The 17,632-nt window shown below is 49.3% G+C and overlaps 1 protein-coding gene across 1 annotated transcript in view; it reads right to left on the reverse strand.

Annotated features, from left to right (window-relative positions):
- RPH3AL (rabphilin 3A like (without C2 domains)) overlaps positions 1 to 16,797 on the reverse strand; it is a 41,398-nt gene extending 24,601 nt beyond the window's left edge. The window contains exons 1-5 of the mRNA XM_026861600.1: positions 16,716 to 16,797; positions 10,369 to 10,480; positions 8,871 to 9,014; positions 6,793 to 6,922; positions 2,215 to 2,301 (exon numbers count right to left, since the gene is read on the reverse strand). Coding sequence (XP_026717401.1) covers positions 2,215 to 2,301; positions 6,793 to 6,922; positions 8,871 to 9,014; positions 10,369 to 10,445 — 438 coding nt within the window. The 5' untranslated portion in view covers positions 10,446 to 10,480; positions 16,716 to 16,797. The remainder of the gene's footprint in view (positions 1 to 2,214; positions 2,302 to 6,792; positions 6,923 to 8,870; positions 9,015 to 10,368; positions 10,481 to 16,715) is intronic.
- Between the last annotated feature and the right edge of the window lie 835 nt (positions 16,798 to 17,632).

Below are 17,632 nucleotides of genomic sequence, written 5' to 3' on the forward strand. Positions count from 1 at the left end.
CTTCAAGCATGTGTTTCGCTGGCAGGGGTTGAACCTTGCTCAGCCACGCTGTGCATTCAGAAGGGGAGAGAAGAAGGGTGATACTGGTTTGCTACAGCATCACACAACCCAAAGTGCTTCAGTGCATTCCTGAAGCTCCCAGCCTGGATCCCAGGAAATAAAATGGGGCTGATACTTACTCACCATGCAGGGGGTTCAGAGGTTAGAAACGAGAATATCTGATCCCAAACATCCATCTGCACTCACTGATAGCACATATAACCTTCAAGAAAGAGCATGGCCAAATGGGTTTGGTCCAGAGCAGATGGCAATACAAGACAGATCCAGACCACAGAAACAGAAGACAACAAGGAACTGGTCATGAACACGAGACCATAAAAAAACCCCTGGTAATTTAGTGCATGTCTTATAATACCATGACACCTGAACCCACTTCAGGAACTGCACCAGTACCAGCCATCAGCATGAGGCCCAAGAGACTCTTCCTCACACAGTCTCTTAGGGAAGACCTATCAAAGCCACTTTCCAGGCATTTATTCCGATATTGCCTCAACTTCCTTGCCCTGGCTGACATGACTCAAGGCTTCTAATTCTCAGTGCTTCCCTGCCTTCCCCCAAAATAAAAAGCAGAGCTTGTGGGAAGACAGAGGGAATGTATGACTTGATGCCTGACTGCGTGTCCACACTGTGACTCTTCCAACCTTCTCCTGGCCAGAGCACCAGCACTACTGCAAACAAGGAAGGAGACAGACCTGAATCGACCTTTATGAGAATAAAAAAAAAATTAAAGATGAAGCTTAGAGCTGGGAGGTAAGATGAGGCTATTTTTTAGTTAGTCTAAGAGGGGAAAGTTCCATCCATTTTCATTAGGGAAGCACTTTGGCCGTATCTCAGGTTTCACGGAGACAGTGAGCTCTGAAGGTTACTGTACCCTCGTACACTGGCCACATGTAACACTTACTGGACAGGTTAATATTATTCTGTCCAGTGACCACAGCTCCTCATTGTTTTTATAAGAAATAAGAAAAATTATACAGTGTGGGATGAGAGAAAAATATAGAAAGAACAGAATAAAAGAAATAAAGTCAATTTTAGTCCCATACCCATCTCCCCGCAGACATAGAAAATATCTTGACCTGCCTCACTCTCCCTTTTGGGACCAACATTTGGAATTCAAAACATCTGGATGCTTCAGTGTATCAAATGATCAGCAACATCCAAAGAGCTGGAACGCTCTGTGCCTGCCCTGCTCACCCCCACACTGCTGCTCAAAAGGTAAAGGGTGGCAGTGTCCATGTACCCCCTCATCTTATCTGAAGATGAACTTTGCAAGTGCTCCCACACAAGCAATCCCCTCCTATGTAAAACCGAAGCAACACTGAGTTTCCACAACTAATATAAAAAAACTTCAGCATCTCAAACACCTGCACAAATGCTCTCATTACACTTCAAAAAATCGATTTAGCAGAGCACCCAGGTTTCACAGTTGGTTGCAGTGGTCAGAAATAGCTGCACTGAATTGATGTCCAAGGACCACAAGCAAAAGCCCAAAATAAACTGATGGGAACAAGTGAAAATCCTTCTGTAATCACAGAACAAATTCACTGACTTCACTTCACTGTAGAGCAGAGAGCCCTGATGTTGGCGGTGCTGGCTGGCAGACAAGAATTGAGGCAGGCCATTACTTCTTGCAGTGTAAAGTTAAGGATGAAGGATATAAAAATTTAGAGACCTGCATTAGAAGTCTCACACACTGGCAAGTTACAGGATTTTGCAGGCAGGGAGGAAAACAGACTTAAAAGCTGCAATCCTAGTTATTTTTAGAGGGACAAATATTGCAGCTATGCTCTAGATCTCTCCAGCTGTATTACAGAACCAGTGTTAGCCAAGTTTATTTGCCACTGAGCTAGGAGAAAAAGACCATGGCAGCAGAACGCAATAGTCTCTTTATTACCATAACTAGAAAAATTCCACAAAGCCATACAGGCTGCAGGGCCTGGTGTGTTTTTTACCCTCCACCCCCTCACAAACCAAAGCTGTCTCCACTGTGTGTATTCACTGAGCCTGCCTGACCTCCAGCCAAGCCTCCCAAAGCCCATCCCAAGCTCCCCTCCAAGTGCCCAGCCACAGGGAAGAGCCCACGCACACTCAGCACAGACTTGGGGCAGGTAGGCGCATGCTGCTGAGCCCCATCTCTCCACAGCTGTGTTTTACCTCTCTCTGTTCACTGCAGATCTTGCACAACCAAAGAGGACGTTTCTGGGCTCCACAGGTTTCTATTCCACACTTGGTGCAAACTTTCTGAAACAAGGAGCGGGGGGAACAAAACAAAAAGTGGCGTTAGCAACTCCCCACAACATATAGCCCTTGGGAAAGAGAAGGTCAAGAAGCATCCGTCAGAATAGTTCTGTTTTGCTTTCCTTAAAAAACCCTAAACATGGCACAATTTTCTTATTTATCATGGAGAACCACTGATCGCAGGAAGCTGCTTGACGTCTATATGGACTTGAGACAAAGGCAAATCTACAGCACAGCCCTTGACTGCAGGACAAGAAGAGAACTGGACAGGGCAAATCAAACCCCACGACCAACAGGTGTGTTTCCAGAGCTTTTTTTTTTTTAGTTCTTCTAAATCATAAAACTCAATCGCTGTGGCACGGAAAGCAGCAAGTATAAAACAAGAGCAAGTTTGTGCAAGACTGGAAATCCTCTCCTCCCTTCCCTCGCATACGTAGTCTTAAACCCCACGGTTTCCCCTCCGTTTCAGCATGTGCTTGGCAGCTATTGATTTGTGGCTGCTTAGGAAGTGGGTACAACCATGCCTAAGTGCACATTTCCTGAGCAGAATGCTTGATAGCACCGCACAGCCTCTATTGCTGCACAAGGGAACTTTCATGTCTCCGCTGGCATTACAAGCCATTTACAACCTGAATCACCTAATATTATATAATGAAGCTGATGTGTATCAGGCTTGGCTTACAGCTTGAATGAGAAATTGGATGAATTCTTTGATCCTCACAGAGCAAAAGCCACTCACAAGAGGGCCCTGGAGAGCAAAACCTTGCTTAGAGAGACATGTGAATTTAATCTCCCCAGCTAAGGTTTTACAAATCCCTCTAAACTGCTCCTCCTCTGAGCCAGGAGGTCTGTGTCCAGGGACGCGGGTCTTAGTGACATCAACAACACTTCCTGAGGTGATGGCTTCACTGCATGAATAAACACACCCAACTCTTTTGGTCTGTCCCTGAATCAAGCTGCACAGAAAGCAGGAGGCAGCACCAGCAGCCCCACAGAGGTTGGTGCTCCCCTCCACCTCTCTGTTTCTGTCCTTGCCCTCATCCTCCCAGAGAAACAAGGTACAACCTATTGGGTCTGGTGCACCAATACTCAACGTGGTGTCATCCAAGCCGAGGGGGATTGCAGACGCCACCTGACCTACCCCACATTCTCCCTCCCTCAGACCAAAATCTGAGGGAGAAACTCAATCTTAAATACCCTCAAAGATCCCAATCCCCACACATATAGCACATTCAAACACTCCCTCTAGTGGAAGTTTCCAAGCGATTTTATTTCTACCCATAAATTTTGAAAGTTCCAACATAAACCGGGGCTTTCCTCCTCCCCTTCTCTGTAGACTAGCTGGAAAATTGAGCATCACTCACAACCCCTCAGAAGACGACATAAAAAAAAAAAATAAATCAAGGACATTAAATGCAACTCCATTCCTCATTAAATACAAGATAAAGCACTTTCTTCTACCAGTACTTCACCTCTTATACATTATACTGATACCCTCCGCATGGTAAATGACACATTATGCTTTGTCTAACTGCTGCTATTTCTAACACATCTGGATTTGCATACATCTTTGTCTTGCCATCATGTATTTATTTCTAAGGTAATAAAAACTAATATTAAAAACATTCTTCATAAAACAGAAAGGGGAACTTAGAAAATTCATGCGGCTAAAAGAAACCCAGAACCTCTATTCGTCAGAAGGGACTTGCTGAAGGTTAAGTTCTTTGCTACATTTCAGATGCACCACTACAACAATTCCTGTTATTGAATCAGTCTGCAATGAGATGGTAACAGAGCCACGCTAGCAAGAAAAATATGAACTTTAAAAATCCATAATTCCCTGACAAGCCATTGCTTATTGCATACAGCACTGCACGAATGATGGATAACCCTGGATGGGAGGCAAGAAACTTAAAGTAACAGTCCACTTCACGTGCTCTGCCGAAGGGTTGACTGTTCCCTGATTTCACTTCACAACATTAAAAAGCAGGAAGGGGAGAAGCCCAGGGCACCCAGTCAGCATCATCCTGAGCTTGCACGCAGCTGAAAAGTGCACCCAAGCGGAAAGCAGCTGCAAAATGCACATTGGAAAATAGGGTCTCACCTTAAATCAACCTGGATATGAATGCTCCTGAACTGCCCAACAGACTCCAAACAAAAAAGAAATAACCATTAAAAAAAGACCCAAACCAAACAGCCCTTCTCTGGGGTTTTCTGGTCCTGGCCCTCCCAGAGACTTGGGCTCACACAGCCTCCCTAGCTGGGGGGGGGTTACTACCCACAACAGAGCAGGGAAGTGTCTGAATCAGCTTTTGCCTCCTCATTAGTGTACGGGGCTCACAGGAAGGAGGTTAGAAAGCACTGTGGCAACGTGACCTAGCTGGCTTCGGACAAGGTGAGAACAGAACCACCATGGGAAGAAGGCAGGAAAACAGCACATCCTGTTATTGCACATGCTTGAAATGCAGGAAGCAGCTAATTGCCTCCTGTCCGCCATCCAGCCCTTTGCCAGCACACAGAGCCCGTGCTCCTCTCCAGGAGAGCTGCCCTGTAGCTCCCATTCAAACCAGACCTTTCACTTCCCAGCACCTTACTGCTGCTTCCTTCCCCACCTCTTCCTAAAAAGCGACTTTCTCCCTGGCTTAGGACCCAGGGGTTCAAAGATTTGCATTTACTTTCCCAGTCACTGCCTTACAAGCAGTCTTCTGCATAACCGCGGCCTCAGCCAAGCCAAGCTACTTCCAGCACTTGAAAGTTGGCCACAGGAAATCTGGTGAGGGACTCTTTATCAGGGACTGTAGCAAGAGGACAAGGGATAATGGTTTTAAACTGAAAGGGGGGTGATTTAGATTAGGTGTAAGGAAGAAATTCCTCCATGTGAGGGTGGTGAGACACAGGGACAGGTTGTCCAGGAAACAGAAGTGTTCAAGGCCAGGGTGGACGGGGCTTTGGACAACCTGGGCTAGTGGAAAATGTCCCTGCCTGTGGCAGGGGGTTTGGAACTGGATGATCTTTAAGGTCCCTTCCCACCCACATCATTTTGTGACTCTATACTTCTGAAAATTGGATCCAGTGGAGAAACTCACTCGACAGCAAAGGCAGCACAGCTCACAGCATGTCCCTGCCCAGCAAGCAGATATGGAGGGATGCTGGGACCTCAGTTCTGACTGCAAGGGGCATCCACCTCCCTTCCTCTCGTACAAGACCTCTAAACCCAGCAGGGTTGTAGCCAACTGTGGACTAGTGCAGGCCCAGCCTGGCAGCCTGCTCTGCATGAAAACAGCATCTCATGAACTCCAGCAGTGCCAGCACGAAAGGTTCTCCATCATGGCCCACATGGCTGTTTCACCACAGAGGTGCCAGCACTGTAGGGTAAAGGAGTAGGTTTTAGTCATCGGTGTCCTGTGAGCTCCACGGGACATCTCCTCAGTGACAGGACGGGTGACACTGGCAAGTGTCTCCTTGGCTCCGGTAGCCACCAGGGACGAGTCAGCACAGGCTGCTCCCTGCCACCCTACCACCAGCAAGTCAAGACACACTCCTGCACCCCGAAGGTACCCTCACCTCTCCCCAGGCAACACGCTGAGACAGTCACTTACAGAGGTACCTCCCCAGGGAAAAATGGGCTTCAAGTGCAGGGAAAGCAGCCTCCCAGCAGAGGGAGGATAAGGTGGTTGGTTGCCTTGGAGATCATCATCTCCACAGCAATACAGATTAACCCCTTGGCTGCAGAGTCTGGAAGCAACAGTCGTCCCCCAGGGTGCTGACAGAACAGCAGCCTCCCTGAAAATTGATGCTGCCTTTCAAACAGCACCTGTGCAGTCCTGCCAATGACATACAAACACAGGTAGTCACTGACGCACGGGCCAATGCGTGTGTCAGTGGTTACACCTTACACCGGTGTGGAACGTGAAGATGGGCTTGAGTCCTCTGAAGAGAGGCGTTACTTGAAGGTCTAAGGGCAGACCTTGCAGGAAATAAGAGTAAAGCACACAGACTCTTAGGAGTTGCCTCTGATGGCTGTATATTTCTGTCCCTTCTCCCACTCTGGAAATCCAGTGGGAATTGAAGCTTGAAGAACTCGGAGAGAATATTTATACATAGTTATTTCCCATTTCTTCTGGGAAAAGTTGTTTTTTTCTAGTACAGGTTTGTGTACACCTCTTTTGTAAGACAAACCAGAAGGGTCTCTTTTTGTAAAAATTAAAAAAAAAAATAATTAAAATAACAACAATGAAAATCCAGAGTGGGAGATGCAGGGGGGGATGACACACCCCATCTCAGCACTAAATGCAGTTTAAGCACTTTAGGATCCTGAGGAATAAGATAACCAGGGTGCAAGAGAAAACCCGATGGTCTGACAGCACTGGCCTAGACAAGTGGGGTGAAGATAAGCTAACTCTGCAGAACAATGTAGCTTCCAAGAGGCTTGGTGGCCTTTCCTAGACAGATCTGCTAGCAGGGACAGGCAGGAAGCTGTGTGACCAAACCCACCTTTTTGCAATCCTGACAAAAGACCGACGTGGTGCCCAGCAGCCCGAGCAGTTCGCCGCAGAGCAGACACTGCGAGAGGCCGTTCCCCATCACGTTCTTTCTCATGTTCTCCAGCCGCTCCACCAGGCGCCTGCGGGGGAAGAGGCAGATCAGAGGTCACAGCACTCACCTTGGAAGTCAAAGCACACGGTCCTGAGGCATGGCAGAAACCTGCAGCCCTGTGCTCCACCTACCTTTGCTGCTTCTGTGCAGTCCTGGGCCCCTTGCTGGGACAGTATGTACCTTCAGTCTCTGCACTCCATGTTTCCTATCAGCTGCTCTTCTCTTCAGGGGATACAAACCCCTGTAAATCAATCTACCAACACTCACCAATCCCAGAATAATCAAAACTGTGAATACCACCGAGAAGCCTGACTCAGCTAGGGGGTGCAGGGCAGACGGCTCTCAAGAAGGGCTGATCCTATACCCTTCAGAAGCTCACTGTCACTGGGGCCACGCAGTCTCAGCACACTGATTTCCTGCCTCTTGAGCAGGAAAAGCCTTAAGGGCTCAGATCAGGGCAAGTCAGACAGCACCAGAAAAGAGCAGAGGAGTTAGACTTGCCAAGTCCTGCTCCATTTCTACATATACTCACTGAAAACAGCACTGCTGGCACATGACTTGCCCACATCCCACTAGAAGCAAGAAGGCCAGACTGAAGCCATCAGACCAAAATGAGCCCAGCTGCAGTACAGGAAAGCCAGTAACTGCTCCCTGCTTCATTCGACAGCCCGCTTGGAAGGCAGGAAGCACATATGTATGCACAATGTCCATAGCAGCAGGACTACGAAAGGGAAGAAAGGCAGGATAGGCAATTAGGATGCAGGATGTGGAGAGCATGCAGAGCAAGGCTGCTGTCATAAGATCACTGCTTGGCAATCCTCAGGCATCCATTTGTCGATGGCGACAGTAACAGCCAGGCCATTTATCAGAGGTACCGAGCAGCTGCAGCCATGCGTGTGCATGAGGCTCAGGGACGAAACACAATCCTGCCATCCATGCAACCCCGTTCTCATTAGTGCTAATGTCCCATCAACCAAGTCCCGTACTGAAAGGAAGGTAAGGTCTGTTTGAAAGAGGTACTACCTATGGTGATGAGGTCAGACAGCACAGCCAGGCTGAGCCATCATTAGTGGATTTATGATCCTTGACTTCAGCACAAGAGAACTCCCAGGAGTCAACGACGGCATTTCAGAGAATGCTTCAGCACAGGAACAGCAAGACTAACGCTTTCTGCAGCTACACCAACAACTGCACAGGAACGCTCAGTCCCTTGGGCTCGCTGGCCGCTTCTGGGGCTGCTGGGGTCTCCCATACATCACACAAACATCACTGTCAGTTCTCGTTAGCACTCACTAACGTGCACTGCACAGGGACAGAGCGAAGCTGGGCCTGCTGGACACGGGCTGGGACTCACTGGGGTTTCCTGTCTCATGAAGACAAAACACTGCTGGGAAATGGGAAGGCAGTCAGTGTGGGATGATCACAGACACTGCTGAGGCCAGACCCTCAGCAGGACTGAAAGCAAATGGGAATCTGCAGCAGCAAAAGGATGCCCATAAATTAAGTAATTCAAGCTAGCAAACCCCTTCCAGAGGGCTCAGCCAACTAGAACATAAACTCATTCATTGCTCCAGGCAAAATCCCATGGGGCTGTGCTGCCAGCAGCGGTTTCTAAGCCATACTGTCCGCTAGCCATGGGTGCAGCTGCACAGCTCAGCACCTTCCCCAGCCTCTTCCAGAGCCACTGGGGCAGCTGCCTCAGCACAGGCTGCATTTACCAGGGACTGTGTCAGTGGCTGCAACCGCAGCAAACCCAAAAGCTCAAAGAAAGCACGAGAAAGGCTTGAGAGAGAAAGAAAACATCACATCCTTCCCAATGTTCATCACCTCCGAACAAGCAACATGGGAGGGGAAAATAACTGACCTAAGGGATGCTCTGACTGATGGAGGCTGAGCGCAAGCAGCCAGGAGAGCCACTCCTCTGTCTGCGCTGACCTTTCCTTCTGAGGGGAGGGGACAAATGAATGTGACTGTACCCAATGCGCTGCTGCTCGGTGATGTCCAATTTCTCTGCCTTGCGGATGACTTCCAGAATGACCTCAAGTTCCTGCGGGCTCAGAGCCTGCATCTTCCTCTGCTTCTCAGTCTGGAACGTGTGCACCGACCAGCCTGTCTGGAGCCTGTGGGAGGGGGTGGAGGGAAGAATTAAGCTGTGAAAGAAAAGCACAAAATCCCTGCCCTGCCCCACAGGCCCAACCTGCCAGGAACACAGAGCCCACATCAGCCTTGCATCAGAAAAGTCTGTTCCCTGGCTAACGCCCAAAGCAGGAGTCTCTTTCTCAGTGACCAGATCACCACGTCACTCCTCCAGCAGCAGAGTGCTACACTGCCTCTCTGTCTGCCCTCTCATTCCCCTTTCTGCTCCAGTCTGTATTTTACCACTTCATGTCCTCGCTCCTGTTTGACTCTGCCCATAAGGCAAACTAGTGCACCCAGGGCTGGCTATCTTGGGAGTACCCTTACATAGATGGGTGCTGATGCCAGACACCACAAACACCAACAACAGACTCCTGAACACAGGGATTACCCGCACCCTCCTCCCTCCAGACCACATGTTTCTAAGGTCCTCAGTTCAAACACACAAATCACCAGGCACGCTTGGAAATAAAAATTTGGCAGCTTCCTCCCTTGGTCTAAGCCCCTGCACAAGGACTTCAGCAAGTCACTTCCCTCCGTGCCTCACACACAGCAGCTGACACATCTCCTTAGCTCACTTGGGAACGGGCGGGAGCTTTCACAGCTCAATTAATTACCATTCAGTAGGGGTTTAGAGGTCACTGGATAAAGTCAGGGCTGTTAGCAGAATGCAGGGCACTACCAGACACAGCTGATAATGAGGCTTTCAGGTGAAGGCTGGAGAAGTGGCAGTGGTGTGCACTGTTCACAGTCAGGCAGACCCCTCAGACACTGGGTGACCTCCTATTTTCTAACACTCTGCAGCAGGCTGACCCCAGAGTTTCAGACAAGAGCAGAGGTGGCAGTGGCATGGTGCTGGCTGCCAGAGAAGGAAAGCATCCAAGAAACAATTCTAGTGCTTGACTCATCTCCATCCCTTTTGTCTAGGTTATGCAGTAATTTAACTTCAGGGGAAAATGAGATCAAATGACAAGTTCCTAAAACAAAAGAATGCTGGCAGGTGGGGGATGCTATCAATTATATTTAGGGTGCTGCAGAGATACAAGCCTGCTTCCGAGCCCCTGATTTCACCCAGGGGAGGGCTGGTGGGATGGCCTCCCACCACACACAGCCCCACTGCAAACTTCACTCAGGCTGACAGCTCCGAGCAGCAGCCAAGCACCGAGCCCCAGCTTAGCAAGCTCCCAGCGCACCCCAAAGGCACACTTCTGGGTTACAGAGGGGTCTGTGTGACAGGCAAACCCCTGTGGACAAGGTCAGTGCTCCACACAGATTCCATGAGACCATTCAGGCCAGAGCTGAGGCTGGAAGGAGAGGAGGAGGCTGGTGAGGACTCACTTGGCACGCAGTGCCAGCTGCCGGTCGTTGGGGCACACCCACTGGCCTGTCCCGCTGCCAAAAATCGTGTCAGCCATGGCACCAGGCTGGGGAGGAGAGGCAGGGATCACACCTGTAAGAATCAAACACAGCACTGAGCACAGCCGCCACTCCACCCTCAAGAAAGCTCAGGGCAGCACTTGGCACAGCCTTAGTAACCATCCCGACAGGCCGCTCTTCTGGCAAGCAAAACAGAGGTGATCTGCTGGCACCGCACACGGTGGAAGCAGACAGACTCTCACCCACAGACAGCGATAAAAACACCACCGTCCTCATAAAATATAAGCCAATAAATACCTTCAAATACCTTGAAGGCAAGGCTGCAAGTCTAGATTTTATGGTACTCTGAAAAAAAAGCTAGAGACCCTTTGTCAGTTCTGATTTTTCATTTCAAACTAGAAAAAAAGCCCTGTTTGTAAGAATAATCTCTGCCCCATCACTTCTAGAGCCCCAGCGCTGCAGCACTGACAAAGCAAGCCACTCTAAAGGACACAAAGAAGGTACAGTTGCTTTTTTTTACCTCTTAATGGGGTAACAAACAAAAACCCACGCGACAATCAGCATGAATAGTGGCAAGTCATTTCGTTCATTAAAACTGCCTCCATAATAGCTTGATATTTATAACTACAGCCTACAATAGCAGCTTGTTTGCATTCTCTGATGTTTAAGACAGCACCTCTTGCAGCAGATCTCCTACTGTGGCTCCTGGAACCAGCATGGTCACACCACTAATTCCTTGTGTTCAATGACAATTCCCCAGTGAACCGATCAGCAGAGGCAACGAGCGAGCTTCCACGCACTCGTGGGAGAAATGCAGCCCCAAGAAAGACTCTGCAACTAAGCAGTTCTGAGTCCTACCAGCAGCCCAGATGAACAGAAAGCACCAAGGGACAGGCACAGCCAAAAGATTTCAGTGGAGGCAAAACTAGTCTTGATGTTCCAAGCTTTTCTCCAGCTGGATTTGCTCTCCAGCAGAGCAAGTGTCTCACGAGCCCTAACGCATAAATTTCCAGGTATTAATACTTACCTTCCCCAGAACAGACACTTGCCAGCTTTGAAGCCATACCTGCTGGGCAGAGATAACGTGTTTAATGCTGTTTGGCAAACGCAAATCAGATACTATAGCAGGCAAGGTATATCACCTGCCAACTGTGCGGTAGTTCCCAAGAAAACACATGTTCCAGTCTCAATCCACAGCACACTTCCCCCAGCAGTGCCCGTGGCGCAGCGTGCTGCACCTACGCTTGCTATCTGTCTGCACACCCAGAACTTGCTGCTCTGTGCCAGGCTCAGAGGCATCACAGCCTGCACGGCCTTGGCCCTCTTACCCAGCCAGGCACGCAGCTTGTGCAAAGCAATCTCCCCCTCCCTACGCTGAGCTCACATGTGCCACACACGCCGCACTCACCTGCCGGCACAGAAACGCTAACCTGTATTGGAGAACTGACAGCTATCTCCTGCCAAACCCCACCGCAGCCTTGAGAGCCAAAACAGTCACAACAGACCAGTTCCCTCCTCTTTGACCATCCAATTTCTTGAGAGAGTCTGAAGACAATAGGCAGGAGAGGGGGAATTCCACATGAAACACAGATTTCTTTCAGTGCAGGGGTACCGATGTATAAAAAGGGTGAAGACTCGTAACGATTGAGCATAATGCTCAGCAGCACAGTCCAACTGTACAGCAAAGCGAGGCGTAGAGGAGGTGGGAGGCTGCAGCAGAGGTCTGGCAAAGAGGGCTGAGACAGCAAGGGCATACAGAAGCGTCACACAAAATTTTTAAAACCCTTCCTACATTAGTTAAGGTGACTGCTTTTGAAAGGGATGGTCCCTCGAAGAAATCCTTGAACGCTGGCATCTTCAATTTACCAACTACTTTCCCTGCTCTGCTCAGTGCCATACATGCCGTGGGCTTGCATTTCCATTTTGTCCCAGAACACCTCCTGCTCTTTTCATCTTCTTCACGATCTCAAGCGAGGAGAGAACGCAGTCCCCGCACACGTCCCACAGCAGCTCACACGCAGGGGAGCAATCAAGCGTTACCAGCAAAAGAATACGGAGGCTCCCGCCCCCGGGCCAGTGTTAAAAGCAGAGAGAAACTCCAAACAGAATGGCTAACCTGGGATTTTCCAAGTCTGTGATGTGTTGCTACAGGATTATATGCACATATAGCCCCCCACACAAATGCATATATTAAATTACTCTTCAGATATACGATGTACTCTTCCCTCCCACTCTCGCACACCTGAAGGACTGCACAGCCCACACACTCAGTGTCCGCTGGCGAGGCTGAACGCACACAACCACACCGATGCTTGGCAGCTGCAGGATGTTTAGCACAAAACCTAGAGGTGGAGGTGAGCCCCGTACCATGGTCAGGGCAGAGGAGCTTGCTTTGCCAGCAGCTGTGCTTTCGGAGTGGAAAGCAGTGGTGGATACATCTGCCCCTCTGAAGAGCTTTACCTGCTCTAACAGAGCCAAAGGCAAGTCACAACAGAGCCCATCAGCTCATTCTCAGGAGAGACCTAAACACATTCTCCAGCCTCGTACCACAGTGCACTTTTCTCAGCAGGACTGAAAAAAACCAAGCAACGTCATGCTCTTTTGCCTCTTGTTACTCAGCATACGCTTTCTGTTCTCCACCATTGCCTGAGCAGCATTTGCAAAGAGAGAAGCAAAACGAAACACAGCCTAGAGATCCATCATATCCCAAAACAGTCTTCAAATAGATTATTCCCTAAAATATTGACAGGAGCGTTTTCTTTCGGCAGCACTGGGTATCTGCTGCTCCCTCTGATGTAAACTGGCATTGCAAGTGGCTTTGCACCTTTGCCTCTGAAAGAAGCCCAGTGTGGTTTGACACAACTACCTCAGAGAAGGAAACAAGAATGACGTGGGAACGCAGGCCACAGTCTACTGGGGCAGAAACTGGAGCACTAGCAGGGCTGGAGGGAAAGGAGGAATATCTTGCACAGCCATGGGAACAACGCCACAGAGAAATGGTACCAGAATCTAGAAGGCATGAAGCATCCTCCCTCTTATCTCTGTACAGGACAAGAAGTACGGTGGAATCAGCCTAATCAGAAACACCAAGATAGCAAAAATCACGCCAGCCTGGGGAGTCACTTCTACGGGCTGTGGTGAAACATCCCTCTCTTGCAGTCAGCCTCTCCTGCATTCTCTCTCAAAAATACTCCAGTTAGCACCTACCTCACTGAGCCATCCCCTCCCGGTCCTCTGCTTCTCTCAACAAGCTAACAAAGGGCAGAAGGAGCCAGTCTCTAGAGGTGAGAGAGCAAGAAAAATCCACAGCTCTTGGCCTAGCTGCAAGTACGATGCATACAGAATAAAGGGGAAGCACAAGTACAGAAAGAAAACTTCCCAGATTCTGCTTTTTTACCTGAATTAAGAATTAAAAGGGAGCTCTTATCGATACTCTATGACCTGCTTTAAAAACACTCCACCTGTTTGTTCCTTTCCTATGATGGAGGAAGTCATGTGAAACAAAACCTCATTAAATCCGAGTCCACCTGGCTGCCCTTGGCACAGAAGGGGAGCGCTGCAAGGAAGGAGCGCTGCCCACGGCGAGCCAGCCCTGTGCATGGGGCCAGGAGCATTTCAGAGGAGGCATAACTGAGCACATCTCTGCCTGCAGCTCTGACGTAGCGCTGCTTCTGCTGCCTCCATGATGAGACTTGTACTCCGCAGCCAGAGAACAAGGCACCTGAGAACAGGACTTCAGCCTGCGAGGGAGAAGTCTTCTGGTGGGGTCTGAGCAAAGGGATCAGCGGCAGGGTTACGCTGCTGATTTGGCCCCACATCCCTGCAGAGTCACCACAAGACAGCAAAGTGAGCAGGATCTCACAAGCAGGAAAGCTGGGGAGGGATGCTTTATCAGGAGTGTAACAAGAGGACAAGGGATAATGGTTTTAAACTGAAAGGGGGTTGATTTAGATTAGGTGTAAGGAAGAAATTCCTCCATGTGAGAGTGGTGAGACACTGGAACAGGTTGCCCAGGAATGGAAGTGTTCAAGGCCAGGGTGGATGGGGCTTTGGGCAATCTGGGCTAGTGGAACATGTGGAACCTTACTAACAGAGCAGTCGTTACAGGCCATGCCAAAGGTCCAGTGAGCACAGTACCTGGTATCCAACCAGCTCCAAGAGCAGATGCTTGAAGAATAGTATAAGAACAGAGCAAAACACAGCAATACTTTTCCAGAACACCCCCCCAGCCCCCAGAGATTCTTGGATCATGCACTCCCCGAGCCAGGCTGTTGCTCTGTATTTAACACCCTTAGCATTCTTCTGTCCCCAATTTATCAGCTTGCTTTTTCAGCTCATGGCCACTTTTAGCATCATGTTGCTACATCAAGACCCTTCCCCACTCCTCCACCTCAAATACCTTGACTACATCAAATTTAAAACCGAAGGGTCTTGCTGACATTGAGGTAGCCACTGTGGTAGCAAACAGCTCCTCACAGCAGCAAAAGCACAGCCTGCACAAGCCCTCCTGCAGCTGGGCTGATTAGAGGTGCCCATAAAACATTAATTCCTCAGAGCCCTACAAACACAAAAATGTCCTACACAGGCCCATAAGGAACTCTCCAGTCGGCTTTCATCTGCCTGGTTATTTCAGCTAAGCAGTTCGCGTTTATATTAATTTGTTTTTTATAGGAAATTAACTAGGCAATTATTTTTTTTAAATACTTCATTTAAAAAATAAAAATTACACAGTTGGCCAGAGACAAGTTCCCAATTCCCAAGCTGAGCTGTGCTGGTGTAATTAACTCACTTGCTTTGAGGAAGTCACCTCCCTCAGGACTCCCAGTTTGCACCAGGTACCACACTGGCCTGTTTATCCTTTTAGCTGCTACTCCCTCCAAGAGGCAGTGTAATTACTCTCTACTCCATGCACCAGACCCCATTATCCCTGGGAAACCTTAGCAACTAAGTGAGTGTTTGCTCTTGTTGCTATGACAGAGGATAAATGACTAGCAGAGATAGATAAGGTTAACCCAGCTTCTGCCTCCCACCCACCACCAGGCAGTCCCTTTTCTTCCCCAACACTAGTCGCGCAGCAGGGAGACAAGTGTGAGCAGGCAGGGGAAGGCCATTTAGTCCAGACACAAGTCTTCCCCTCATGTTTTAAAGATCCTACTGCCACAGTTGTACTTCAAAGCACACGTCTATTTTGAATAACCCTTGGGGCTGTAAAAGTGTGGCAGAAGACACACACTTGACTTTCAAGATACAGCCAAGTCTCAGAGCCAGAGGACAGCCGGGCCTGCTGTACATGTGGTACCCCTAATCTGGGCTTTATAAAAGTTTTTCCTCACACACAAACCACTTAGAACTGCCCCTCCACACCTACAACTAACAGTTTGTCAGCCCTTCCAGCAAAAAGGAGCCTGCATCGACATTTCACAGGGGCTGAGCAGGCGGGAAGCACAAGCACAAGCACAGCAGAGCGATCCCCATCCCCTTCCTGCTCCCCACCCTCAGGAAGGGAGAGAGCTGGGCAGGCGCTCAGGGGCACAGCTGAGAAACAGCCTTTTGCCATTTCCTACTGCAACAAATCCCCACAGCAGCACAAGCCCTTAACAGCAGATGGAGAGCCTGGCGACACAAGGAATTCAGTACAATCAGACTTGACTTGCAGCTCTGCAGCTTGGGCCAACAGAGACAAGGAAAGCACAATGTCCAAATAAACATCGCAAAACCTTGGCAAGCTTTGGGACAACTTCAGAACCCAACCAGACAGACTTTCTCCAGTCTGTCTCACCATGAAAGCTTAATCTAAGCAGTAGCAGTGCCAGCAAAATAGGGAAAACCTCATTCAGCACCATGTATTTGGATGTGGTTGGCCCAGCCTAAATTAAACAGAAACCAGCCACAGCACATAGAAAGTGAGAGGTGTCATTACCACGTAAAGTCAGCTCAGAAAGTGAGGATGAGGTTTGGGGGTACACAAAGACGGTTCCCATACACCAGAGTGCTTCCCAATCCTAGCAGCAGTGCCAAGAAGTCTAGCTGCTTTAAAGACAGAGCTCGTTAAAGAGCTGATAAAATACCATGCCCTGGAGGTCCACACCAGTCCTAGGAGTGCGAAGATAAAATCAGCTCTACAGGAAAACTGACATACAGCACCAACAATCCTGTATTAATGAGAGGCACTTATTAGTGTGGCTACTTGATATATGGTAACTTGATACAAGAACCAGGTTTTGCCCAAGCAAAGCAGTCTTCTGGCTCCCCAGCACCCTACGATGCCGGGGAGGAAAGCCAGCACTCTTCCACCTGCCAAGGTGTACCTTTATTTATCAGACTTTGGCCTTATTTCCTTCTGATCCCCAGCCAGGCAGGTGCAGTTGTGCAAAGTGAATAATTCATGAAGACAGCAGGCTCTTTCTGACTCACTTCTGGGGCAGGTTGATCTGGCACAGGCCTAAGAGAAGCAAATTAGCATCTAAATGGCCAATTAGAGAGACTCATTTCGCTATTCTGGTATGTTAAAAAGCTCAGGAGGCCTTCTTGGGCTGGAGGTTGGCAGGGTGGAATAGGCACCTCCCAGCCTCCAGAGAAGCATCAAATTTCTTAGAAAGAACTGGACATAGGAGGGAAGTACTGAGCACGGGCCAGCCCAGCATTCGTCAAGGAATCCCTTGCCGGAGAGCTGCATGCCAGCCTATTTTATGGGTAACCTCAAGTGAACCAGGAAAAGCACAGTTCATGGCCAGCAGAGAAACTCTGCTGAGCAGCCTGACCTCAGACCTTGCCAAAAACTCGCCATCCAGCACGGCTCCCAGCCACAGGCCTGCCATCACATCTGGAGAATGAACCAGCCTTTCTCAGCATCCTTAAGCTGGAGCGTTGGCTTTAGGCATCCGAGGAAGCCTAAGACACCACACAAGCACAGCCAGCAGTAACTCCAAGACCTTTATCAACCTGAACGCTGTTGGTACAAGCCAAGAGAAAGCCATGGACTTTGACCAGGCATTGGGGAGTACCTGACCTGAGCTGCACCAGACTGAAAACCCCGGTGGTGGGCACAGGGCGCCCTTCCCACCCGCACGCCCAGCAGCGCCCATCACGCTTTGTCGCAGCACCCAGAAGAACCGTGACCGTTCATCAGCCACGAGATGCACATGGCTGCTCCCACCCAACGCCACGCACAAGCTCTCAAAAGCACGCTGGGGCTGGGAATTTTTTCGATGGAAAACGTCACTTG

The sequence above is a fragment of the Athene cunicularia genome, assembly GCF_003259725.1.
Source record: "Athene cunicularia isolate RWA chromosome 19 unlocalized genomic scaffold, athCun1 chr19_part1, whole genome shotgun sequence".
Lineage (NCBI taxonomy): Eukaryota > Metazoa > Chordata > Aves > Strigiformes > Strigidae > Athene > Athene cunicularia.